At 48.2% G+C, this 27,742-nt stretch overlaps 1 protein-coding gene across 2 annotated transcripts in view; it reads left to right on the top strand.

Annotated features, from left to right (window-relative positions):
• The window catches only part of NTRK3 (neurotrophic receptor tyrosine kinase 3), a 206,435-nt gene extending 182,313 nt beyond the window's left edge, over positions 1–24,122 (top strand). The window contains exons 16-18 of one of the 2 annotated variants that reach the window (XM_054272532.1): positions 2,897–2,971; positions 19,978–20,136; positions 23,006–24,122. In XM_054272532.1, the coding sequence (XP_054128507.1) occupies positions 2,897–2,971; positions 19,978–20,136; positions 23,006–23,191 (420 nt within the window). In that variant the 3' untranslated portion in view covers positions 23,192–24,122. The remainder of the gene's footprint in view (positions 1–2,896; positions 2,972–19,977; positions 20,137–23,005) is intronic. The other variant, XM_054272533.1, reaches the window with a different exon arrangement.
• The last annotated feature ends 3,620 nt before the right edge of the window (positions 24,123–27,742 follow it).

The raw sequence follows: 27,742 nt of genomic DNA, 5'->3' as shown, positions 1-27,742 counted from the left end.
TAAACCCATCTCCTCACTGCAGTCCAGCTGGCCACTGGCCTCCTCCTGCCTTCCCACCTCTCAAGGAGACCATGATCTCAGCTCTCCTTTACCACGGGTGCAGCCAAGAGATCTTTTGTGTGGTGACACAGTGATCAGGAGAGGTGGGGAGCACCCCCAAACCTCGGTGTGATCAGCAAATAAACTGGAGGCAGAGAAGTTTAGTGAGATCATGGATAAATTATGCTTTGCTTCATGGCAAACTGAAGGCCTACCTGAAAAAATTAAATGCAAGTATCTTCATCAACATCCCTAATTAAGATGCTTGTATGGAAGGAAACCACTGCTTTTCTTTTTTTCCTGCTGATTCCTGCATAGTCAGAGTTTCTCCAGGCTTTCCCCTCCTGATCCCCTCAGTTTCATACTCCTGCCTCTCCCAGCTCCTTCTCCCCCCTGTCTGGATGGAGAAAGGCCCTATTTGAAAGCAGCTTTAATACCCAGGGCTGTTTAGGGCCCTGCTGTCAAGGAGAGCGTGTTCAATGTACAATCAAGGGGCAACGATGCACAAAATTGCACACACACACGGAATGGGAATCTTTTCTCAGCGCGTGTTGAGCTTTGAACGCTTAAGTGATTCCACCTCTCTCTTCCCCATCCAATTATGTGGGCGACACATGAGAAGATTGCTAAAGGCATTAGTGAGGGAAATCTTTATACTGCCTAATCAATAGTGTTCTGCTCAGCACAAGGCATCTCCCCACTCTGGCCTCAGCCTTGCTCCTGTTTGCCTTCTGAAAACACCTGGAGTTCACCTCCTCTCTTTTTGGGCTGTGGAGACCAAGAGTTAAAGCAGCAGTGTATCTGTTGAGAATGGTTGCAGTTAAAGAGTTTCTTTCTTGCTTTAAAAAAACCAATGAAACAAAACAAAAAAAACCAAACAAATATGTACAGAGAACCCTGCCAAACTCACATATCAGAGTTTTTGGAAATGTTTGCTGCAGAGGGACCTTCTGCCCCTTTCTGCTGTATGGTCCTTACAGGAATGGCCAAAAACCTTCTAAGCAAAGGAGTTGGATGATAATTTTTCTGAGCATCACTGAGGCAAGACGCCAGATTTTATGGGCCACTAGACAGATCCAATATAGCAAATCCTCTGTTCCACTGTGGATTCTGAGACCAAATTATCAATTAATGTGAAGCATTAAAAAATCCAAATCCCTTTTAGTTCCCTGCAGTCATTAGTGACAAGATACAATATCTATAGCTCAAATGCTTTGCCAGCATCCCCTGGCAGCAAGGCAGAAACTTCACTCCTATTTTTTCCAACATATATGAAAAAACATATGAGATCAGTGGTTTTTACACTCAAATTCGGCTGCCTCTACATATTTACTTAGATGGAGAAATAAATCAGGTTTGGGTTACTCTCCGGGTTAGTTATTTGTTATTGGAATAAATGCATGGTAATAGATCTGACAGAGGGAGATGTTTCCCTTTCAGCTCTGTGTTTGAGGTAGAATTTGCTTTGTTCTGCACTATATTATATTGATGTTTTTCTCCCACTGCTGCATGACTTCATTTGCTCTACTTCTTTCCAACATCCGTGCCTCTGCCACAGCTGGCTTTAGGATGCAGTTTCATGCACAGACTTCCCTTTTTGTTTTCCCCCAACTGTAACGCAGAGGCAATTTAAACAACCATCATGAAACAATTTTCTAAGCTTTTCCTCCCCACAATTCCTACCTCAACTTTTTGGGAAGGGAGGTGAGTCAGTCATCCAATGGGCAATTCCCCGAGCAGAATGAGCTGTCAGCTACATTCGGCAGCTCAGTCTCCACTGCTGATGCAGGGCGGGCAGGTGCCCAGGGCAATGACCAGCTGGACACACCCTGAGGCCATATTTGAGGCATTCCCCAGGCAGTTCTCAGCCTGAGTTCCTCATCAGCACAGCCAGGAGTGTACCCCCAAACCACTGTGTTCACCAACTGCCTTTCCATCTTGGAATTTTGTCCTCGTGGGAACACAAACACCCACTGGAAAGTCAGCAGACTTTATGCCTCTCATTCACTCCTAATGCGCTCACTGAGATCCTTACCTCTTTTCCTCTCTCCTATTCTCCAAATCTTTCCTACTTTGCTGCAGAGGAAAATATAGTGCTATATTTCCTGCCCCAGAATTTTGCTTCCCTTGCCCCTTTCTAAACTTCAGATTTCTGATTGCTGGCAGGTTTGTGGGTGATTTGGAGCTGTGGGATTAGCTATTTTCTTCCCCAGCCTGTGACAGTATTGATGGGACAAAGACTTTTGGGCCAGAGTAGGGTGATGTGTGAGGTGCTTCACTGGAACATTTGGCCAACGATACCTTTAACTCTGGTTGGTCTGAGCTTATTCAGTGAAGATATCTCTGGGCCTTATTCTGCTGGCAGAGGCAGATGAGTCCCTACACCATGCTCAGAAGGGCTGGCAGTGGGCAAGAAGCAGGATGCTGAAGTACCAGACACAGAGCAAGTGCTCAAGCATCCTCGAATTTATCTTGTCTGGAGAAGAATTTTGGGTTCCTCAAGGGATGACATTCTGTGTGACCATTCTATGTGGCCCCACAGTCCAAGGAGAAGTTTCAGGAGGCTGAGTGCCCCTTGACTCTTGCCCAGCTCACCCTCTCTGTGCATTGGTGCAGGTGTGGGGAGCGAGGTGGTGGCCACAGGGGCCAGAAGGTCTCACCTGCATGATGCCCTCACAGCAAAGGCTGAGCAGCGTTGGGATGTTGCAGCCAGCAAAAGCCTTTTGGTTCAGTTAAAGACACACCCTTTCCCTTCTTGTCCCCTTGCTTCATCCCCCCCCCATCCCTCCCTCCCTCTCTCACCCTTCCCTTCTCTTTTGTTTGTCTCCTTCCCTTGTTCTCACCCATTCACTGTCAGGAAGGGCCGCGTCTGAAGGGCCAGCTCAGCTCAGCGTGGCAGCGACAGAGACTGGCACCGTCGGCAGCTGCAACAGTGAGTGATCCCAAACCCTGCAATGGGGGACTGCTGCTGCTGGGGCATGGAATGACTCCTGGGGCTGAGTGGTTTTGGGAACAGCTCGGGTTTGGTGCGTTTGGCAGTGAAGGGGCTCTGGTCTGTGATGGCAGCTGCACATGTGTCTGCTGTAGCCGCTCTCTGGAGCTCCTCTGGATGGTGAGGTAACATGGGGTGAGTGCAGAAGTCCTCAGTGCCACCTTCCTCTGAGGGTGTCCAGGCTGTGTCTGCACTAGTGGACAGTGTGGGCTGGCCTCTGGTGGCAGCAAGTACAGCCTGGTTTGTCTCTGTGCAGCTAAACTACCCTATGTCTCCAAGCATGGTAGCATTTGCACTGCTCGCTGGGACTGTCCCTGACCTGTGCTGTCCTCTCAACAGCTGCCTGGACAGTCAAACTGGGTGGTTGGATTGTCACATGACAGCCCTGACAGCTTTTGTGTGCTGGTCTGAGCACACTCTGGGTGTGTGCAGCTGTGATTGAGTGGATGCACCCCACACTGCTGCTCCCATCCCTTGGCCAGAGGGGTTGCTGTGAGTTTGAAGCTCTGACAGAGAAAAGGAGCTTGGTTCTGCCAAGGATATGGCTGATGGGAGCCACGTGAGCTGTGTGAACCTGCTGAGGGCTGGTGACACCTCTGTTCACCCTGCCCTCCTCCCACAGGGCAAAGCCAGCATCCCGTGGTGCTCTCTGCAGCATCCTCAGCTCAGTGTCCCCTCCAGGGAGCTGCAGGAGCTTGAGAAAGGACCAAACATCCAACTTAGTTGTCATGTGGGATTTTTCTGCTGGCACACAGGGAAATGCTCTGTTGATCCAGAAAGTTAGGGAGTCTTTGCTTGAGCCTGTTTTGGAAGTGGATAGAGCTAATCCACCCTAAGACACTGAACAGAGCAGTTATGACCCCTCATAGTTTAAAGCAGGAAAGTGATGGCTTCCACACTTTATTTCCCAATAACTTCCCTGTGCCAGCAGTCCCAGAGATAAGCATCAATATTTGCAAAGTAGGCATGTGTGGGATAAGTCACCTGGGTCCTGTTACCCCAGCCTCCCTGCGGCACTGTGAGGGGAGCTGTTTGCTCCTGGCCAGGTGATGCAGGATGAGTGTCAGAACCTCTCCTCCTGCTCCAGAGAACACCTACAATAGCTGGATGGATCCTGCAAATCCTTCCTGGGGTCTGTGACACAGCAAGGCTCTGGCACTTCCTGACTGTTGCCAGAACCAAATGGGAGTGTGGGTTTAGATATTGCTGATTTTGCAGAGGATATGTCAGCAGATAAGAAGATTTGCCACTGAAAGGTGATTTTGTTATGCTCATGCCTTTCTGAGCCAAAATTGAATTGTGGGGTGTGGATGGGAATTTAGTTCTAAGCACTGATGTAATTTTGTATCCTTGGCCCTGAAGGCAGTTTTAAAAAAATTATTTTCCCCTATGCCCTGACACTATTTTGTTGCCTTTGAATCATGTCCTTATGACAGAACAGATACCAGGGTTGACCTTTGCAATGTGACATAATAATATGTGACTTCTTTATAGCTCTTTTCATTCAAAATGCTTGGCACACTATGAATCTGATCTTGCAGCCACTTGCCACTGGGCCTGGCACTCACTGCTCCAAGCAATCCCTGGGGAAGCCAGAGGAGCACAGAATTGCTACACCTGGTATTACTTGCAGGATCAGGCCCTGGAGAAATGTAGCACATCTGTGAATAACCACATCTTGGAGAGAAAAAGCCTTACCCTCTCATTTTTCATTTTTATTGACTATCAGAATGCCATGCCCAGCACTAACATGACAGCCTCCCCTTGGCTACAGTGTCATGGCAGGAGATGCTGGGGCAGTATTCATAGCTATTATCTACCAACCTTCTTGCTTTTTTTATTATTTTTTCCCAGCTCTAAAAGCCTGTTAATTAATTAACTCCTTTAGCTTATCCTGCACCATTTGATCCTGCAGAAATCACAGCATTTTATCTTATTAGCAAGTGGGAATTAAAGAATTAAAACTGCTACGGAAAAAAAAAAAGAGCATTATCACTTTCCCTGGGCATCACTTCTGAAAAAACCTTGCCCTGTACCTTCACAAGCCCCAAGCTCAGCCCCCAGGGCTTGATAAAGGATGTGGATCTTAGATCAGTGAATGCTCAGGCTGAAAACTGCTTTGTGCTCTGCTGTGCCTGTTTGGAAAGGGAGGGCAGTGCCAGGTGCAGGGAGAAAAGCCCAGCAGTGAGATCCCAGACCTGCTGCAAGTCCCTTTCCTGCTACTGATGTCCTCTGCCACCATAGGAAATTCCATTAGTTCTCCTGTGCCTCAGTTTGCCATTGGTAAAGAGTGATCCCTGTTCGTGCTCACCAAGGAGATTCACATGAAAATAAGATTGCAAGGGGCACAGTTATTGCAGCATTGGGAAACAGGTAAGTACCTTAGGAATATGTAGGCAGTCTGTGAGCTGAGACATTTGAGGTATTGTATCACAGAGAGTGAATTTTGGGAGTTCTCAGTGGCTGGAAAATGCAAAGAAGGAAGCAGGTAGGATCCTTTCACCCACCTCTGCTTGGTTTGCTCTAGATCAGTAGAACCAGGAAAGATAACTGCTCCATCCTCTTGTGGATGAGAATTGATTAAATCTGGGCATGGGGACCACTAACCATCACCAGGTACCTGCACACTTCACCACTGTTTGCCATCAGCAGAGCACTGCATCCCCACCACACCCTTAAAAACTCCTTTGAAAAATTATTTCATTAGGAGTAAAGAGATCTGGAAAGGATTCCCTGGATCATCAAATCCAATCCCCTGTTGCATCAATCACATCAGATTTATCTTTTTCATAATCAAGCACCACTATTAACTGTGTTCCTAAGGGGAAGAAGACAGTCCCAGAATCCCATTGCTTTAAATCGTAGCTGCCCCTGATTTCCAGTCTATGCTTAGTCATGGCCCATTTGTTAAACAGCAGGTACCTGGCGTGGAAGCAAGACATTTAACACAGTTTTTATTAAAATAACCACCCAGAAATCCTCACCACAAAAAAATGCTGAGGCTGCAGAAGAGAACGTGCAAGGTCAGGTAACGATAAGGGGGAGGCCTGAGCTCACTCTTGCCTCTGCCTTGTAGAACAGGCTTCACATCATCTCCTGAGTGATCCAGGTGAGGAGCAAGGCAAAAGTACTCACAGCACAAAGGAACCTTGTTGCTATTCTTCGCCATCATATTCATTGTGTAACCCTCTGTCTCTCTTGCCAGGTATAACTAATGCTGAGCTAAACATTTGGCTATTTTTTAACTTTTGCTGACAGGCTTTTCCCTGCCATTTATAGCTTCACTGTGCAAGCCATTACCTGCACAGCATTTTTGAGGAGGCAGTGAGTTCACAGAATCATGGGATTGTTTGGATTGAAAGGGACATTAAAGAAATCCAGTCCCCCTCCCCTGTCATGGCAGGGACACCTTCCACTGGACCAGGATGCTCCAAGCCTCATCCAGCCTGGTCTGGAACACTTCCAAGGGTGGAGTTTCATTGTCCTGTTTTGCAGATTAGGAAAGGAATTCCACAGTTATCAGCCATACCAACCCATGGTGCTTCAAGGGCAGCTTTCCCCCTCCAGAATGCCCCTGCTTTGCCCAGTGCAGTCTGATGCACTCCAAACCATGCTGGTGCTGCCCAGGCAGACGAAGGTGCCTGGTGCAGCAGCTCACTGCATGCCATGAAAATTATGGGATGCTCTAAACCCATGATTTATCCAGTTAGTTCATCTTAATACACAATGGATAATAATACAATGAAGGGAGAAATTGGTGAGCACAGGCTCAAGTGCAAAAGCTCAGTGTAGCCCATCAGGTGTGATGACCCACCCAGCTGTGCCCTGGTGGCACATGGAGGTGGTGTTTAGCTCAGGCCACTGCTGCACAGAATGGCCAGAGTGACTAAGGAGGAGGGCTCCTTTGCCAAAACCAGGTTTGGAACTAGGACACTGCAATCCCATGTTTGCTTATTTAACTTGGCAGGTATTCAAGTGAAACAGGCACAGAGGGGAGGTATCAGAGCTGATCTCAGTACCCACATGTGGGATTTTAAGTTTCTATTTCAGTGCTCATGCTTGGAAAAGAAATGCAAGCAGACCCTCTCACCCTCCTTTTTCCTTTTTCTTTTTTTTAAAGCACTATTTAAATGTCATAATAATCATATAGTGCCCACCTTAATGTGCTGAACAAATTAAAATATTTTATTAGTCTATAATCTGAAAATCATTACTGTGCTTACCATAAAAAACTGCAGGTCTTCAGAGGGAATGATGTCAGTGGGTCTGAACTGAATGCAAATATATTTTTTTGCCATGAAGGTAGCAGGGGTCAGAGAGGCAGCCCCCAGCCCCAGGGCAGCAGGCTGTTAGCAGGGGAGGGAATGAAATGCATCTCACAGAGGGGAGGGAGAAAATGGATCTCTTGGCTGATTCTCCTGGAGTTTGGCAGGGTGAATGCCTGGGCCTGGCTGGTTGGGATGGTTTCAGAGGAAAGCATTGGTGCTGCTCCCACCCACCTCCCTGGGGTAGGGAAGTGCCCCAGACAGCTCGTCCCAGCATGGCTGAGCTGCTCAGAACCTCTGGCTCCATCCTGCTTCCACTGACAGCACAGGTTCCTGTTCCCCTCAGGCATCCACACGCCCCTGGTGCCCCCTTCCTTCTGCAGATGATTCTGGATGCGTCTCTCCAAATAATTCAGTGTCTCTCCAAAACACAGCTCATGCAGCCCCAGGAAAGCAGCCTGTTCCCACAGCAGCCTCTGGCAGCTGGCTCCCAGAGAGGCCAGGTGACAAGGTGGTCCCTGCTTTGGCCAGGTGAGCCTGGACACTCCCAGAGCAGTGGCTCCTGAGTCCCTTGCCCTGCACAGAGCCAGTGGGGCTTCTGCTGGTTACTCCTCACTCGCCTTGGGCGAGTGTCAGACGGTTCAAAGATTAATTACCATTTAACTGGCTGTATTTCCATCTCTGCAGAAGGCTGCAGTGGAAAAGACAGGAGTTCTGGGATCATTTACCCTGGTATTACACAGCAGATTACCCTGTACTTACGAGGTCACCAGTTAGTGTGTAATTAGACCTCCAACGCAGGGAATCTGTGATAGGCTTCCACACCACTCTTCCTCCTGGTGCCAGAGAAGCAGAGGGATGGCAGCAAAGTGCGGGCTGAAGCCTCATTAGGTGCATTTAAAGCTGTTAAATAGTTTAAAATTCAAGCCGGGGGAGGTGCAATGAGAGGGTAGCAAGGCCACCTGCACCTGTCAGAGAAAGGGAGCAATAAAACCCCAGAGCAGTTTGTCTAGGAAATGCAGGAAAGCCAAAACAGAAAGGAAGGAGATCTGTGTGCCAGGCAGCTGAAAGGCAAAAGGCTCTTCATGTGTCACCAGGGACAGCTTTGCCAGTGGTGAGGGACTCTGCTGAGCCTGAGACCCTGCCCATGTCCCTGAACATGCCATGGGGTGGTGTCCATGGAGCCATGGAGGATGCTGCAGTGCATCAGGACAATGCCTCTTGCTCCAGATTGCTCTCCCCCATTTCTCACGTGCACCCAAATCAAACACCTACTCACGGAGCATTTGGAAGAATGACAAATGCCTTTGATTATCAAGCACAAATTCCAGTGGCAGCTCATTGCATCTCTTGAGTGGCTAATAAAGCAGCAAGCCCATTCTGATCAATATACAGCAAGAAGTGCTGTAGAGTGAGATTGTGCCTGCCCCAGGCCACGTTGCATTTTGTCTTTTTAAACCATGTTCTCTTCAAGCCAAGCACAGTCTCTTTTCAGTGGCAGCTCCCTAGAATTTCTGGCTTTCAGTGAGCCAGTGAAACAAATGCTGTTCTGAAACCCCTCCATGTAAAGAACCCAAGCTAAAGAGCAAAGCGTGTGTGTCTACAGCAATCACTGGTTTAAATACTCTTTTATTACATAGTCACATGTCTCCAATTCATCCCCACAAAGAGCATCCATACAGTCAACAGCTTCTGAAGAGGTGAGGCAGAAACAAAGACAGTGTGAAGCCATTGATTACTGAGGATTGAAAGAGCTATATGTAAATAATTTGTCTGAAGGTTGACCAGAGTGGGGAGATGTGCTGCCTGATTGCAAATATTTACCAAGCTGTGAGCTTGAAGGTTAGAAAATGTTGAGAGAAGTGTATGGAAGTTAGCACAGGGATAATGTGGTGAGGATGACTGGGGAAAATCAGTGTGGCAAGCAGGAAATTTCCGTCGTGTAGGCAAGATTTGCTCGTGATTTCCTGAGGGAGGCTGTGGGCTGTTCACTTGGTTATATATGGATTTGCACCCATCAATACCTTAGCAAATCCTTTAGGGCCTGCTCTCACAAAGGAAAGGGAGAAGAATGAAATTTAATGGGGGTTTTTTTCAGCTCTACTCCCCCCTGTAAAAATTTTTCCTAGGTAGGTGCATTTTATTGGAGCATGGTGCACACACCCCCCTAACACTCCTGGACTGGAGCAGATTATCCAGAGGAGTGAAAACAGCCAGGGCTTTAAACCCAGCATCTGTAGTCACGTTCATCCTTGAAGTAAATGCTCCAGCAGTGACATAATTGAGGGCTGTCCTGTCTGCTCAGCATATGTCTGCAGGGGTCATTCATCCTCTCTGACACTGCAGAACATTAGCGGTTTTTGAGACTCACTCTCTCCTTCCGTCCTTCCGCTTGTGGCTAACCCTAATGGAGAGCTGGTGGCTAGAGACTCTTCTAGGAAAGCTGGCCTGCTTGGAGAGCTGGCTGTCTTGGAGGAGCCCTAAATTAGGGCAAAACCAGGCAGACGTGTCCTGCTGGGTGCTGGGTTTGTGCAATGGCCCCAGCGGGGCTGGTTGGGGTGGAGGGTCTGGCTGGCTGCAGGAAGGGGAGCAGAAGGCAACTGGTGACATCTGTGATGGCCACTTAGTGCTCCAGGGCTCTAATGGCATCTGGGAAACAGGTTCCTGTGTTTGTGGGTTTGCTTATTTATTTATGCTCCTGGCTAAATAAAGTAGGGAGGAAGAATTTTAACACAGCGGTTGAAATGCATGGGACTGCAGGAGCTCTGTCCTACTCAAGGGCATCCAGACAACTTGATAGAGAATGGAGGGAACTTCAATGCACAGAAAGACTTAGCTGGAAAAATAGAGAATTCAAAGCTTGATTCCTTAAAATTTTTAAAATTTAGCTTGTTTTCCAGCAGAACCCTGCAGCCCAACCCCAGCCTCACCATCCGCACATCACATTTTATTTATTCCCCTTCCTGGTGCCACTGCTGCTCCCCCATAACAGCAGTGCTGAGGTGCTGTCACTGTCCTCTCCTGTGCATGTCCCTTTTGGGCTGTTGCCACCACCTGCAGCCTCTCCTCTGCTTGCCACACCAGCTTTGGGCAGGGATGCTTGAGGCAGGCACAGAAAGGAGATGTCCACGGCAGCTTCCCCTAGTTTAGGTCTCAGGAAGTTTAGCCAAGAACAGAAGTTTAGCCCTGTCCCCAGTGTGTCTCTACAGTGCTCTGACTGATGGAGGCTGGGGGTGCAGGTTGGGGTTTGCCCTGCTGTGAAATGCAGGATTTCATTCAGCAGCGCCAGAGCTGGAGCAGCTTTCCCACCGGCGCTGATGGGTTTAATCACATCATTAGTAGGTGTGACACTGCAGCCTCCGATGATGAGCTCTTTATTCTAACACAGCTTTCAGCGTGTTTATCTGAGATGCCATCTGTGCCTGCACTGCCTTCATTAGGAGAGAAAGCCTCTGTATCTTCTGACATTGGTCTGTATTTCTGTGATGTTTCCCTGCTGAGAAACCACTGTTCAACTAGAGGGTGAGAACCCGCACCTGAAGGAAAGCAATAATACCCAAAATGCCTGAATGGGCCAAATAGACCATTAGGAAGTACACTGTTTGGAGGAATCCTCAACTGGTACACAAAACTGGCTACAAGAAATGATCCAGCTATTTTATTCCTGAAAGATTTTCATCTTGGTAAAGCAGTTATGCCTCATGCTTAATCTAAAGTGCTGTAAGTTTTCAGGCAAGCAAAGAACAGTTTTTAATTTTTAAAATACTTTCTATTTTTGTGCCTCCATTCCATGCTTGTACATAGAAGTTTTTGGGTTGCTTGTCCAGGTTTTAAATACAAAATCATTAAGATTTGTGGGTGCAGATCTGAGTGTCTAGCCTTCCCCCTTAAAAACTCCATGGTATATGTTGTATATATTATTAACTGTATACTATATATGCAGCTATATATTTTTGCAGCTGTCCATTGATCAACAAAGTGGGAGCATGGTGTGCTCATGGTGTTCTACTGCTCTTGACAAGATTCACAAAGCACAAACCAGGCAGGAGCTGCCACATCACAGTCTATCTACACATAAAAAAGGGAATGCTTCCATAGAGAGGTGGCATGCCCTGGCTTGTATCAGTTTTCTGTCTGCATGCTGCCAGGCCGATGCTCAGAGAATCTGACATTAACAAGAAATAGATTTCCAAACAATCTCGCCTAATGAATTTTGAATATTATCATGATTAATGCTAAGGCAGTTGAACTGATTATCCAGTACCCAGAAGTAATGGAGCCTTATCTACATCTTGTGTAGTCCTCAGTCAGGAATGGCTTTGGCTGCAGACAAAGATGAGTGTTGCTGGTTACCCAGAGGGGAGGCACTGGCAGGACAGAGATGGAAGGGAGATGATGAGATACCCATCTGAAAGCATTTCAGCATGGAGTGATCACACATGCAGGTTCTTTATTGCTGCTATTTCCTAAGCTACATTTCTCAGGCCATTTTCAGACTTGGCTTTTATACCACCAGGTTAACATTTATTGGGCAAATATTTCTCCTCCTTCCCATAGCCAGAAACTGGGCTGATTTTCATTCTCTGCATTGCCAAAAGAACAGAATCCTGATGGATGTGTTTCTTGCATCATGATGGTTTAACTTGACTTCTATCCGATTAGCTTTTGAGCTATTAAACACCTTTTGTAGCATTACCAGGGAAATGATAATGCAGATCATTCATGGACAGCTTCTGTTGGCACAAGCAGTCTTTGCAGAATCCAGATCCCCCTTAAAGCTGGAACCAGCAGAGAGCTGCACTGTCTCATGGGTATTACATTTCTCTGAGCAGGCCTGTCCTAAGAAAGTGTGTTCTGATGGAAGGGTCCCCAGCCTTGTGGAGACAGCTGGTAAATCTGTGAGGTGCCTGACAAACTCTCTGGAGGCTGTGGTTTGAATAGATTTTGTGGCTTTCCCAGCCTCTGCTGCTATCTGGGCAGTGACCATGAGAAAGGTAGCTTTGACTGGCTGTGATGTGTGCCCGTTGTGTTGTGTCTGTGATGCAGGGGACTTCAGAGGCCACCGCTGGCACACACAGGTCCACAGCTGCCCCGTGCTCACCCAGAGCTGAGCAGGGAACTCCAGGGTCTCTGGGGGAGCTGAGCAGAGAATCCTCCCCCAGCACTACCACTTTGCTCTCTGTTCCCAGTGTGGGGCTCTGTCATTCTGGGCCACCAGAAGCTCTCAGTAAGTCACCCAAGGAATCAGTTTGGTCATCTCTCCTCCAGCGGCCAAGGTTCTGGCAGCAATCTTTAGGAGAAGGGTTTGGAACCTGCTAGGAGCTGCTGGTGCCTTTGCTGACCTCTTCACTACGGGCTTTACAAACTACAGCTCCTCTGCTCCCACAGTCCCCCAGCTGAATAAGGCATGGGTGGGGTTTCTCGTAGTTCTTATCCTGGTGTTGGAGATCATGGCTTCTGGAGCTTTCACATGGAACTGGCCATCCCTCTGCAGGCTGATTGTGCAGCTGTTTGCAAGCAGTGAGCGCAGCTGCTTTGAGTGTTGGGAAGAAAAGGGGAAGAGTGAGTTGTAGTAAGGTGCGCACCAAGCAGATTATTGGCAAACACAATTAAAAATATATGTGCAATTTCTCCTCTGTTTCCCTTGTCTTAACCATCTTCTGCATTACCTCTGGCATTTTTAGACAGTAGATAATATGGCTGAGAGGACTCTCGGGCACAGGCAGCTCTTAGAGCAGCAGTGATTTATCTCAGACCATTTTGAGGTAGAAGAATTTACCTCTAGCTACAGCCACCCCTCCATGTCTGCCCTCCCTCATTTGCATAAGTAATTGGCAGCTTGTTAATGGCTCATTAGGAATGCTGAAAACCGTGGGATTAAAACACACTCAGTGGAGCAGAGATGAGGGGTAGGGGGGAAAAGGTTGCTGTCCCTGCTTGCAAATTACACTGCTTGATTCAACGTGATTCAGAATTACAGGTCATAAAGCAACTAGATTGTTAAATGAAGTAAGGAAAAACAATGTCAATGGCAGGTTTTATTTTTAGACTCATGTTTAAACACAGTGTGTGCATCTAGGGGGAACAAACAGTCCCTTGCCAAACAGTCCTACTGACAGCAGGAAGCTCTCACCCCTTTCTCGGTTTCACATTAACCCTGCCTGGTCAGTGTTTCCTGCTCCTGAACCAGTCCATCTGGCTCCTTGCATCACCTCGTGGCAGGGACATTTGGTTCCTTTCCCCATGTTCTCTCCGGGTAAATCCAACCTTCTCACCTCTAGCAGCAGGCAACCAGCATGTTCCTTTCCTTGGGCACGACTGGGACACCCAGCACAGCTCCGTGCAAGTAGGAGAAACAGCTCCAGGTTGCCTTGTGCATTCTGTACATCTGAAAAATCCCTAGAAAACTGCTGTGAGATGTCTTTGGTTTCTGGCACACAGGGAGGCAGGCAGGGAGCCTTTTGCTGTGGCATTGCCAGAGCCTGCAATGCAGGAGATGGTTGGTGTAGCCAGTGAGAATTGTCAGAGGATCACATCTGCTGTTCCTGGAGAGTGGAGTGCGCTGAGGACACAGCCAAGTCAGTTGAGAAGTTTGATGGAAGCTGTTTGCTGACTGTTTAATCTCCCTTTCAGCACTGGCTATGACAGCAGTGACTGCAAAGACACAAGGGGTGAAGGCAAGGACAGGGCTATGATGGCTTTTGAGTCACTTTGAGGATGCTCAGCCCTTGGGCTGGTGCAGCTATAACACACCATGCCTTTCCATCAGAACACCACCCTGGGGAATTTTGGAAGCCAAAAATTTTGGGTAATTCTGGCAATGGTGCAGTCTCAGATATAGTTAGAACCCTTCTTCCTGGATAAACTGAAAGGAAATTACAGATAAAGCACTTGGGAATCACATCCAGGCCTAATTTGCAGTTAAATTCAGCAACCTCTGATCTAAACTGGGGTACTAAAGAGCCTGCTAAGGTGACAGTTGAAACCATGAAGTGAGGACAGCTAAGGTTCAGCAAAGCTCAGCTCTGCCTGGCATGTCAGAGTTAATCCCTCTGCTTTGTAAAAGGTGCCCAGGAATCTGTCAGGACTCACACAGGCAAAATACTGGCACATCTGAAAAATTTGTCAGTGCAGCTGGATCCAGGCTGAAGGCAAGGAAGGAGTGTGTATTCTCCCGGATCCCCAGCCAGCAGCATGTGCTGCTCTTTGCATCACCCTGAGGAGTCACCTCCTTGTGCCCCAACCTGAACTGACAAACATTGACTCACAAAGGCACAATCTACAGCAGTTTTGTTTGTTGTTCTCCAAGAGCTCAACTTAGCCAAACAGAGCAGCTTTTCCTCCTTCTTGCTTTCATTGCTTTTTTTTTTTTTTTCTGCCCTTACATCCTCTCAGATGACCCTGAGAGCCACCTGTGGCTCTTATTCATACAAGGCTGTCCAGAACTGCTGAATTAACAGCACATCCTGCCTGCAGCAGGAGTCAGCATGTCCTGATGGGGACTTACAGCTGGCTGCTGGGGAAGGCTCAGAGCTGCATCACCCAGCTCCTACAGTTGAGCTCTAAAGGACACAAGATTTGGTGTGGTCCAGGCTGGGATGGCATCCAGGCCTGCAGGGAAAGAAGATCCCAGGTCACCCTTGCCTACAGCAGCAGGAACAGAGATGGCAATCAGAGAATGTGTGTCTTATCACTAGGCTGAGTGGAATTTCCTGGAGAGGAATGGTGCCAAAGTCTCCAGTACTGCTATGTGATTCTGTACAAACTCAAATGTCTCTGCTTCCTGCACAAAAATGAGAAGTTCAAATAATGCTGCATGATACAAAGACATCTACAGTGGTTCTTGTGATCTTCCCAAGGCAGGAGCAGAGCCTCCATCAAGTGTGCCAGGAGCAGGAGGAAAGGTGACAAATGACCTTGGAAAGCAAATGTCAAATGACCAAGGAAAACAGAAGCACTGGGGTTTTTGTTGTTGTTGTTTCTTTCTTTCTTTCTTTGGTTGGTTGGTTTGGTTTTTATTTCAACATTGTAAAGGAAACTGCGCAAAAACGAAAATAAGACACAGGCTAAGAGCATGCTGGGGACAAATCCCATTCTGAACTGAGATCCGTGGAGGTGCCTTCCAGCTGTGGGTGTAGAAAAGATGGCTCAGTAGCTCCCCTTTGAATGATGCTTTGGGCTACAGGCCTGATATGTGAGCTGGGAAGGGGGAAAACAGTGCTTCCGACCAAAAGCTGCCTTTAATGTGCCAGTATCTGTATTCCCACCAGTCCTAAATTTGCATGAAGGTTTTTCAGCCCTACTCTGGTTTTGATTTCCAGGTTATCTCTGCTGGTGGCCCAAACTGTGGATTTATTGCACAGTCTTTGCTGAACACTGCTGCTCCACTACCTGCTGCTGTACTGCCAGACTCACCAGGGGATAACATGTCATCTTTTCCTTTCCTAATCAGCTGGATGTCATTCAGGAAGCTGGGACAAGGAGAACTTTTCCCCCAGACACCAGCTTTCCTTGGTAGCAGACAAACCTCAAGCCTTATAATACTACATGTACATAGCACTTATATAGCTTTACATCCTCAAAGTGCTGTACTAGCATTAAGTAATTATCTCTCTCCCTAATGGCCATTAATGCTGGCCTTTCATGAACCTCCCCCAGCTCCCTGAGGTTCATATCTAATCCAGCAATAAGCTGCTCAGAGGGAGGGGCTGGATATCTTGCAAGTCCAAGGGTTTGGGTGTGTAATGAGGCCTCAGAGCAGGGGCCAGGTACCCTGGAGTATCAGAAACACAGAGCTGTGGACCAGGTCATGCCCCTGGGAGCATCCACTGGAAAGGGATGGAATCAAGTAGGTGATACTGTGATCTTGAAATGGAGAGGAAGAAAACTTTGGCTGCTCAGAGGATGTGCACTGATTGCTCTATTTATTACCAGGATAGCACTGTGAAGAGAAAGAGCAGAGCAGTGGGAATAACGTGTCAGTGTGGGCATGGGGAGTTGATCTAGGGAGAGAAAGTTAGCTAAAAATGTCAAACAAAGCTAGACAGCCATGGCAATGGGATAAAGAGGCCAGTCTGCAGATCTGTGAAGCATTAAAATAACAAGGCAAAAGGGCAAGCTTGGCAGCATCATAGGATTTAAAGAGAGGAGCAGAAGAGGATTTGCTTGTCTTATTTGCTTGCAAGCAGAGCCCTCTTCCAAGCTATGGAGTGTCTCCAGGGGAGATGTTGTAATGCCACTGTTTCAGGACACTTTACCCTTGGGGAAGGTGAGGCTCCCTGTTAGCAGGGCTCTCCCTGCCCTAGCTCACAAATGGAGAAGATGGTGTGGGAAGAGGACATGGCTGTTTTAGAGAAGTCCCAGAAGCAGCATGCTCTTAACAAACACCATTCCTGCATGGTCACTTCTTTCTGAAGCCTGCTGGACCCAGCTCTGAGCAAGCAGAGGCTGAAATAAACTTTCACCTTCTCCCTAAAGGCATGGTAATGATTCTTGCCGAAGCCAAGGCTATGCCTTGTAAGCCGGCTTTGCAAAAGAAGAAAACAGCACCCATTTTTTTCAGCCTGATTTAATAGCATCATTTTGGTTTTATGCTCCTGGCAATGGCTGGTCCTGTAAAACAAGTGTGTAGCTGTGGGAATCACGTGCCAGTCTACAGTGGCAGAACACAGCTCACAATCACCACACGTTATGCAAAGGATTTCTGTCACCCTGGACACACTCTGCCTCCTGTGGCATCACTGGCACAATCCCTCTGTGCTCAGCTCTAAATCATTGTGCTACATCATCAAATAACAGGGTATGGCTGACTGCAGGCCAGGAGGACTTGGTGTTCATTTACTGCACAGCTTCAGAGCAGGGCCTTCCCCTGCCCTTCCTGCATCTGTTTTCTCATCTGTGAAATGGGAATTTTAATCCTAATCAGTTTGCAAGGGAGGCAGCAAGGGATAGTCAAAGGCAATCCTTTAAAGTGTAATAGCCAGCCTTATGTGCTGGGTTAGACATTGCAGTGGGTTTATGGTAGAGTGTAACTGATGCCTGTTCTGCTTATGGCTGGTAAGTGCAAGGCTTAATCTTTGCTCTCAGAAAAGTGGCACCCTGTTTGAGATGCAAAGGATGCCTCTGCAAGGAACACTTCATCTCTGGGCTGGCTTTTGGGATCCACAGATTTCTGGGCATTGCTTGTTTGTATTTTCATTCCCAAATTAATTTGATTATTAATTATTACCAGATTAATTTGTAGTAAAAGCTGTGTCTCACATGGCTGGGAGGAATGCTTTGGCTGTTCCTGAACTTCAGCCTATGAGCTCAGCCAAGGTTGTGTTGTCGTATCCTTGGGACAGCTCTTGGCTGTGTGTGTCATTTTGCTGGCAGGTCATCACCAGGGTGTGTCTAGAAGTGACCAAAGCCCTTGACTTTATTTTAACTTTATTTTAGTGCTTAGAGATGGCACTACTGGCTTCTCTGCTGTGTTTCCAGGGCCAGATCCTTGAGAGGTGTAAATCAGGATTCTCCCTTTTGAGCAGTGCTGCTGTGATAGTCTGTGTAAGCTGAGGGCCTGGTTCACACATTCTGAGCTGCTCTGAGACCTCTTCAAAAGGGAGTTAACTGTGCTCAGTGTGCTGTACTGCCTGTAATCACAAATGATCCTGCAATATTCAGGATATTGCAAACGTAGAGAGCTTTTCAGCAAGTAATCATTTTGAGATTGCTGGAAAACTGAAGAGTTAGTGCTACTTAAAGGAGAATAAAATAGGCATTAGCACAAAACAGTTTTTGCAACAATCAAGTTTGATGTATGCCCTGTTCTGCTTATAACATTTCCTCAGAGCCCTTTGCAAGAAGGCAAAGCAACCTGTAAAAGCTGGTAATGTAGGAAAGAACTAAATTTGGAGCCAGGGTTTTGAAGGAACAAACAAAGAAAAGCATATTTCCATTTCCATTACAGCAGAAACATTCTTGGGAGCTCAGAGCAGCAAGCTGAGAACACACCAGCCAAGCCACCTCAAAACAGGACATGCGGAGCTGCAATGAGCTTTTTATCCTCAAGCATCTGCACTTAGGAAAGAAAGATCTTCCTGAGACTTTTAAAAATCCTCTTTTTTTGAGGGAGGGTCTGTTTCAGAGTAAGGGAAAGGGCTGGTTTGCAGCCCTCTGAGTACAACCCTGCAAGCCTGAGTCTAAATTCTGCCAAGAGAAATCTGAACCGCTCCATGCAGAAAGCCAGCAGAGCATCCTACCCCTTTCACACCCTATTCCAGCACACCTCCCTCCTGCTTCCAAGCACTGCAATGTCCCTGTACTGACCCTTCCCCACACTAGCTCTGCTTTAATCAGTCAAAGAAACCTGTGGAAACACTGGCAGCTCAGAGGAGAGCTTTTGTTTGTAGAAGAAATATTTTCATCCGAGCGAGCACAACAATCTCATTACTTGGAATTGGCACACATATGCTGGAATCCTAGACAGCAGACACTGTCTCCCCTCATCCTTCGTAGGACCAGAAAGATTTCTGCCTGTTTGATTCAGCTGCTGTGCTACAAAGTTATTAGCATTGCCTTTTTGGTGTCCCTAATGAGACAAGCATCTTCCAAGCAGCTCCACAAAAGCACTTTTCTCATCACTGCTAAAGCCTCGGACACTTTACCCTCAGCAGAAAGAAGTGTGGAGATTTGCAGCCCTGATGCTTGCAGCACTGGTGGGTCATAGCAATTAGCTGTTTTCCCCACAGATGGAGCTTCTTGTGCAGAAAGCACAGAGAAAAACTTGTCCTGCTCAGAGAAACTTGTTTAGGAATCTCTAGTGAATCTGAAGGTAAATACATCTGTTTTGGAACTGTTTGCATGTATCCTGCAAGCCTCCTGTGTGCTTGCTGGATTCATGTGCCTTACAGGGAGGCATACCCCAGTTTTATACACCCAGTTCCAAACTCTCCAAAGGGCTTGGCTTTCCCTCCTCCATTAATTGATGGGCATATCCCTGCCTGTAAGAGCCTGTTCTTTACCTACAGACCACATTTTGCAGTTATTTACATATGGAAAGCAGTCTCTGAAAAGGCCTGTAGCAGAGTTTTGTGAGCATAAAACCTTTCCTGCAATTAGGTGATGCACAGATGCTTTTAGAGAACCTTTCTGAAGTGGGGCAGCCTTCATGCTGTATCTCTGGTGTGTACCTCAGAGTACTGAGGCCCTGAAATGCTTTGCTGACCATTCTTGCTCTGTGTCCAGGCTCACCAGACTGTGGGGCTGGAGTATGTTCTTGGCATTTGGCATTTGATTGCCTTACCAGCCCATTTTGGGTGGAGAGGATGTAATTCATCTTGGTACATTTCACTCCCTGTGCATGATGTTAACCAGGTGGGATTGCTGGGTAAACCCATGAGTGGTGGTGGGGGGACAGGAGCCAGATCAGCTTTTTGGAACAGCTCCTTGGTGCTGTAGTTCACAGAAAAGCCCTGATTTTGTGCACACCGTGTCACAGCTGACATGACAAGGGCTCCACAGGGAAGTGCTCACAGCTCCAAGCCTGGCAGAGCTCCAGGAGCATTTGGACAATGCTCTCAGGAACATTTGTGTGATTATTGGGGTGCCCTGCATAGGGCCAGGAGCTTGATTCGATGATTTAATTCCATGACCCCTTCCTCAGGACTGTCACCACTGAGATTTGCCTTTGTCCTCACCCAGGTTGGAGGACACACCATGCTGCCTATCCGCTGGATGCCTCCAGAGAGCATCATGTACAGGAAATTCACCACAGAGAGTGATGTCTGGAGCTTCGGGGTGATCCTCTGGGAGATTTTCACCTATGGGAAGCAGCCCTGGTTCCAGCTCTCAAACACAGAGGTACAACAGTGCTGAGACACCTCAGCTGAAAACTGTGTTTTTTGCTGTCTCTCCTTTTCAGGTGGTTTGCAATGAAATTTGTACATGGATGGTCCCCTCCTTGGCACTCCCGTGGTGAAGCCATAGGAAAAGTGTCATTTTCTCAGTTAAGGAGCTGGGAAAACTGAGGCCTGCAGGAATCAAAGAGCTCTGCCAAAGCCATGTGCTGGCTAATCCTCAGCCCCTCGCTGCTAAGTTCCTGACGTATCTTTCATATCTTATAAACTCTTGGGGTGCTGCCAGAACTGGGGATACCCAGATTACTGCTGGGATCTAAGTCATGCCTTGAATTTCCCTGGTTTCTCCTTTTGCAACTAAAGCTCACTGCAGGCTCCAGTTTGTGAGAAACTGTTTTAAGCCTGGTGTATCTCATGTGGCACATTTCCTTGGGGTTTTTGCCTTTGGGGTGTCTATAATATGGTTTGCCCCAGTTCACTGAGGGTAGAACCCATGGAGGTTATTTTCCCTTTTTATTTCTTCGACTAGCAAAAGTTGCAGCCCACCAGGACAGGGCTGCCCTGTAAAAATGTTGAGGGAAGGCTGGCTGGGATTAGCAGGGTGTCACTGCTGAGGTTTGAGGCACATCAGCAGAAATGCATTGGAAAATTTTTGCTTGGAATAGCAGGAGGTATTATAGAAGAGGAAAAAGATGCTTTGACATAGCAGTGTGCGGGAACCTTGAACATTTTTATCCTACTGTGTATCTAATGGATTTCAGAAATTTCACCTTTTGTAATGAAAAATGTGCATTTTCTGCTTTCTGGATACAGATCCCTTAATTAAGTGAGTTGCAGAGATGGCAAATCCAAGGTGTTGCTTTACAGCTCTAATACTTGCCCATTGGTGTGCTCAATGGGGCCTGACTGCACATCCCAAAGCAGCACACGCAAACATTTTAGAGGCGCAAACAACAGAATCGACAGCGACACAAGTTATTTGTCACGCTGTTTAATGAGCTGCTCTTGCATTTCCCTCTGAGGGCAAATACAAACACACACAAATGAGCACGTGGAGCTTGAACATGGGCAGCAGGCACGCTGGAGTGTGACAGCTCAGCTTTGCCCATTCATTCTGCCTCAGTTTCCTTTGCAGGGCAGTAGGGCTGAAAATAATCACCCTTAATCTTGAGGGTGTTTGGTTTGCTACCATCCCTATATTTTATCATGGTAAAATATGATAACAGTAAAGTCTTATCTGTTGGGGTATCCACTTCTTTCTGCTTGCTGACCAAAGTATCCTGGTGGAATACCCCTGTGGGAGGGCACCACATTAGCTCCCATCAGTCTCATTTTTCACAGTTTGTGGAGGGATGGGCTGCAGAGAGCTCCACCAGCTCCTGGATGCTGTGGCATCAGAGCAAATCCCTCTAGCAGTCCAAATACAGTGCCAGAGCCCCATGGAGAGGCAGAGCCCACAGAGGGACAGGTCAATGAGCCTATGCCAAGCTCCTGGCTGCCAGGACTGGACCAGGAGCAAGCAACAGGCTGGCTGAGCATTGTCCCTGCTGGGTGTTGGCATTGGCAAGGCTGGGATGCCCATTCCCTCCTGTGCCACCTGCATGGCCTCGTACCCCTACAGCATTTTCAGCAGGTTGTTCCAAGGCTGGGAGAAACCCTCTCTGAGCAGAGGAACGGGGTAGGGCACCACTCAGCCAGTCCATTACCTTCTCTCTGTGCCTTTCCTTTGCCCTGGAGAGAAAGAGCCCAGCACAGGGCTCCTGTGCATGTCCAGGATGTCTTGGCAGGAACCATAACTCACCCCCTCCTCCCCACAGTGAGCATCCAGCAGCTCTGTGGCAATGCAGGCTTCTCTTCATGCTGTGCCTTGCTCTCCTTGCTTTCAGCTGGTCCTAATCTCTCCCCTCTGTGTTTATATGCAAACAGCACAGTGATAAGTATCCCTTGAGCTGCGTGGTGGGACCATTACTATTCATAAATGATAAACTCCAAACACCTCTTGCTGGGTGGCTTCCCTCCACACGCTGCCTGGGACTGGTGTTTATCTGCAGAGCGTGGCAGGCTGCTCACATGCTGCAATGCTGGGACTCATCAACCCCAACCAAGGAGGCCAGGCAGTAATAGCAGCTCTCTGGAAGCTCATATTTCCCTTTCCTTTTCATTCATTCCTCCAGTAAACAGTACACAAAGAGACTCTTAGGGGAGTCCTTTCCAATGGCATCCCTCCGAAGAGACTTCACTGTTATCCAGGACCTCACATTTTTCTCATTAGCAGCACCAATCTGACCCAGAACAGAGTGATAGAACTGTAAATTTTTTTTCTCCTTCACAGATGAGATTTCATGACATGAAATGTCATTCTTTTTGTTGCTTTTCTGTGTCAGAAAGAGGAGAAGTGTGTAGGAAAAGATGCTCTGAACTCTTCCTTATAAACCTCTCCTGGGCTTTGCAGTGGAACGGACTCTTGGTTTTCAGACAAGAAAAATATCATTTCAGCTGTGCAAAATATTGCTGTACTGTGGGGATTTTTTCATTCTTCATTTAGCAGGAAAAGCTAACATCAAAAATTAAAACCTATTTCATTTGCTTGTGGCCTCCTCTTTGGAGAATGCATTGAGGTAGGTAGGTGTCAAATGGGGAAGGTTTTAGAGATCTGAAAAACTGCAGCTGGAGACAAAATTTTCATGGTAAAATCATCATTAGCAACAAACAGGTGATCGTTGAGGATGTGCAGATCTGAGATTTGGCTTCTCAGTGCTCCCCTTGACTAAATGGTGCCACATCAGCCAAGCAGTATCAGGCACAGGACATCCTCCATAACCTGCCCAGCTGGTATTCAATGTTTCTTTTATTTCTTTCTTTCTTTCTTTCAGGTCATTGAGTGCATTACCCAAGGCCGAGTTTTGGAGAGGCCCCGAGTCTGCCCCAAGGAGGTTTATGACATCATGTTGGGCTGCTGGCAGAGGGAACCTCAGCAAAGGCTCAACATCAAGGAGATCTACAAGATCCTCCATGCTCTGGGCAAGGCCACACCAATCTACCTGGACATCCTTGGCTAGCAGTGGCCACTTGTTGGAAGTCCCTGCTCCTTCCTCCCGTCCTTCCTTCCCTCTCCCCCTCCCAAACCCTTTTCCCCTCAGCTCCCAAGCAAACATCTTCATATAAACTCAAGTGCCTGCTACACATACAACACTGAAAACAAAAAAAAGCAAAACAAAAGCAAACCAACAAAAAACCCACAGAACAACAACCTGTAAAGCAGTTTGGCTTATATATATTTATAGATATCTCTCTCTATATAACTTCCACACCAATACAGAAAGAAGCTGCTGTTACAGAAAATTGTGAGACTATATATATAAAAAAAAAAGAAACAAAAAAGGGAGAAAAAATACTTAAAATATATATATAATTAAAAAGAAAAAAAAAAAAAGAGAAAGAAAGGAGAAGGTATCTTTCCCCCGAGCAATCAAGCAGTGAAATGTAATCCTGCTGTGAGTATGGTTCGGGCAGCTGGGCAGGGCTCTAGACTGGCTGTGGCAGCAATGCCATCCTGGGTAGGAGCTGCAGGAAGAAAGCCTTGCCCTGGTTGTATGATATGCACTGAATGTGTGAAATCAGTCCTCCCTTTTCGTCCTTGCCTCCCTCCCTCCTTGCCAGCCCGCAGGTGATGGGCACAGAGCCAGGGCAGTGCCCCTGGATGAACTCTCTTTTACCAACCCCTTCCTCATCCCTTTCTGCCTTCCTGCCTTTTTCCTCCCTCCAACATTTCAGGACAATTTTTCTAATTTGCTGATTCTTAAATGTACAGACTCAAGGCTTTTGAACACACAGTCAAAGGATTGTGGCACCTACGGGTAAAACACACCGGGTAAAACACACACACGGGGGAGCAGCCACCCTCCTGCAGGCTGCAGGCTCCTGCCCCAGCCCTCCTCTGCCCCAGCCCTCTGCCAGTGCTGGGAGAGCAGCAGGACCAAAGCAGCTGTGCCTGGGAGTCAAGGAGGGGTCCTGGGGACCCGGTCCTGAATCATCCCCAACCCACTCCAGTGTGAGACAGGAGTGCTGCTCACCCAGGGCATCACCTTGGAGGAACAACCCCACTCCTCTCCGCCCTTATGGCTGTCAGTGGCCATGGGGTTGGTTGGTGGCCGTGGGGTTGTTCCCCTGCCCTCAGCTGTCAGCACCAGGGCCAAATCGGCCCCCGGTGTAAACTTTTAGTGAGCAGGGTTGGATCCTTGCTCTCCCCATGGGGGAAAGGCTACAGGGTGCAGGCAGCTGGGAACATGCCTGGGCATTCTGTGGGGTCAGCACATCCCAGTGCTCTTTCCCCCCATCCTCTCCCCTTCCCCATTCCTGCCCCATGCCTCAGCCCAAGCCTCAGGCACAAGCCAGCGGGGCACAGGGAGGGGGACCAGGCTCGTGAGATGGCTGGGAACCTACCAACACCTGCCTGCAGCTCCCTTGCCATTCTCCTCACGTCCCCATCCCCTGAAAGGATTGATGCATCTGCCTTTGAGCTGTTGTGAAATGCAGAGGCTGAAGAATAGCTCCACAGGCAGCCCCGGGAGGAGGGGGAAGGAGGGGAAGGTGCCTCCAGGAGCAGACGGCTCAGCGGATGGCCGCAGCGGCCAGCCTTGCATCTCAATGAGGAGAAAGGCAGCAACAGGGGGTGCTGGGGACAGCCAGGGAGAGACAGCAGCATCCTCGCTGTGCCTGATCTCCCCGGAGCAGAAAATAGTCCTGACCTGGGGAAATACTCAGTCAGATGCTGGATCCTGCCTGTCCGGACTGGGCTGAGAACACAAAACCTTTCTGGGCCTTTTTTTCATGTGGGTAATGGAGGATGAGGGGGAAGCTCAGCTTGGCAACTGCTCTCAGGAGGCAGGGAACGGGCGGCACAGGCATTGTCAAGGCGATTTTGAGAAGGCAACAACTGCCAGCACAAAAATAGCCGGCTCGGATGTGGCACTTGTGGAAGGCAATGCAGATGGGGGAAGAGGGGACAGAGAAGGGATCTTGGCTCCTTCCCCATGGCCAGATATGCAAGGGGAGCTAGGTGACTGGTTATTCACTGAAATGGAAGATCTTGCATCCTCTCCCCATCCCCCATGTCTCCTGACAATCAATATCTCTCACTCATGGCACTGGCATGGCCTGTCTGATGGTTTCAGATAGGGGCAGGGGACACTGCTAAAGGAGGATTGTGGTGGCAACAGCAGCTGTGGGTTTATTCTGTGTCTGTGTAATGGGCAGTGAGAGCCTGGGGTGGGAGATGATGCAGTGGTGGCAGTGCCCACATGGGAGTGAGGACACAACCTTCCTCTGCCTGTTAGAGAGATCTGGGCTAGTGGGACAGACTTGTGTCTGTGGGGCCTGGACAGACTGCCACTGAACCGGCACCAGGGGCTCACAGCATCACCAGTGATGGCATGGTCATGGAAAGGCTGTGGGCCATCATCAGGAGCCCACACACAGGAACACTGTACCATGCTGCCTCTCCATAGCAGGACCTTGCTCTTTTGGAAGAGGATATTCTGCCTATTTAGGTCCAACTTTGAAAGGGGAAAAGACTGGTTAAAATGTTGCTGGCCCCAGCCTGGCTCCCTTTTTGTGCAGGCTGCTTGGTTGGAGATTCAGCACAGGGAGAGAACAAGCAATGGTTGTTAATTGTCCAGCATCTCCAGGAGAAGATCGTGGGGCAGCCTGTCTCTTACCCCAAGGGGTTTCTTGCTCTTGTGGCTCCCAGCCATTGTGCAAGGCCACAGTTTTGTCCACCCCTCTCTATCACTCCCACGCTGTCATTTCTTTTTTGGCTTTTACACTATAAAATCACCTACAGACACTGGTTCCCAGCTGATGAGATTCCCTCTCACAGCTGCACAGCAGCTACATCCTCCCTTCCTCACTTCTCTCCTCCTTCCCCTCCTCCCCAGCACCACCACCCTGTCCCCTTCACCACCTCTTTGTACTGTCACAATGACAAGGTGAGCTCAGGAGCCGAGTGTGACACTGAGCCTTGATGCTGCATGTTTAGGATTAGGTGGCCTGTGAGGAGAGTTTGTGTGTCCCCAGAAGATGGCAAATGGCTGAAGAAGGTGGTGAGATGCTCAGGCTCTGGCTGCTTTGCTCTTAGCCCCACCATGGGCAGGGACTGCCTTGGAGAAAGGTCCTTTTGTCAGAGTTAATTGTGAACTGTTGCTCAGAAGAGCTGGATAAGCTGCACTTCTGTGCTGTGCCATCTGCTCTGTTGCTGCTCTGGCCCCCTTGGCCTGTCATTGTTGGATGGAGGTTTGTTGGGAGCAAGGAGAAGATTGCTTTGTGTTCAAAGACATGATAGAAACTGCTGCATCCCTTTTTGGCATGACAGTTTTGGAGGGGAAGAGGGAAAGCAGCTGTGCTGCATTCCTGGTGACCACCCTGAGACCTCGTTTGCAGAAGCACCTTTCCTGGAGCAGAAGAGAGCTTCCCATCAGCATGGACTGGGGATCTTCCCTGTAGGAAGAGGGGCTCTGTGATGGGGCTATGTGTGAGGAGAAGAAAAGCAGATTTTGGGGAAACTCTCACAGAATATCAACATCTGAGTGTTTGGAGTCAAAGAGAAATGAGTTCATGCTTCTTTATTTCTCAGAGAGATACTTTGCTGTGCCCTGCCTCTACTCACAGCAGAGAACTATCCCTGCTGCCTGGGAACATGTCTCACCCAGCTCTGGGGCAAGCCAGGCCAAATTCCCAGCACATGCAGGCAGACCTTCCCACCACCCAGCCCCTTCCAGCTGCAGTTTTCTCAAGGGACTTGTGAAAGGGAGCTGGAAGGAACATCAGCCTGAGCACAGCTGAGAAGGGGCCATAGGGTCTTCCCTGTCCCAGCTGCATGCTGCTCCCTAAAAGTTAAAACTGTTTGCACCAACTCAGTCACCCAAGGGTGTCACTGGAGTGATGCTTTCTTGGAAGTGCAGGTGCTATTTTGGTGCATGGTACAGGTGGAAATTTTGTGCCAGGGCTGCAAACTGCAGGCAGTGAATGTGGCTCCAGCCTCAGGGTCTCATCAGTGACCTGGTTTGTTTTCTCCTGCCATTATTTTTCTTTTCACCCCAGTCTGTCAGGTTGCGAGGCAGAAGCTGAAATGTAGCAAAGGGAAGAGATGCAGAGATCTGCCAGACTGAAAGTCCATCCTGTCTCCTGCACAACTTGCCCAACTTTGGCCTTTTTAGATGTCCATCAGTGTATGGATTTTGGGGGCTGAAAAAGTCTGGACTGCCAATCCTTGGGTCTGCAGGGTGCTGAACTGCACCTGGGTGACTCTGGGAACTGTGCTGCCCGGACAAATGTGAAAACTGTGGAATGCCTTTAAAGAGGGTGCTTTCTTGAGAGACACCGTTAGGTCTGAGCTGTTTGCTTGTCCCAAGGAGTGGGTGGAACAAGGTGAGAAAATGTGTGGAGGAATAAAAGAGGCAGGGAAAGGGAAAAGCTGGTTTTAGAAGGCAACTGAGTATCTTGGGTTGGGAAATCAAGACAGATTTGGGGAGTGTGGTGTAGAATTTTAAGTAGCACAATGGATACAAGCAAAAACAAAAGAAAATAGCAACGTACTGCAGCTCCAGGAAAAG

Source organism: Melozone crissalis, unplaced genomic scaffold, assembly GCF_028551555.1.
Source record: "Melozone crissalis strain CALT ecotype California unplaced genomic scaffold, PUWL_Pcris_2 ptg000014l_1, whole genome shotgun sequence".
Taxonomy (NCBI): domain Eukaryota; kingdom Metazoa; phylum Chordata; class Aves; order Passeriformes; family Passerellidae; genus Melozone; species Melozone crissalis.
This window is presented reverse-complemented; position numbering and strand designations above follow the sequence as displayed.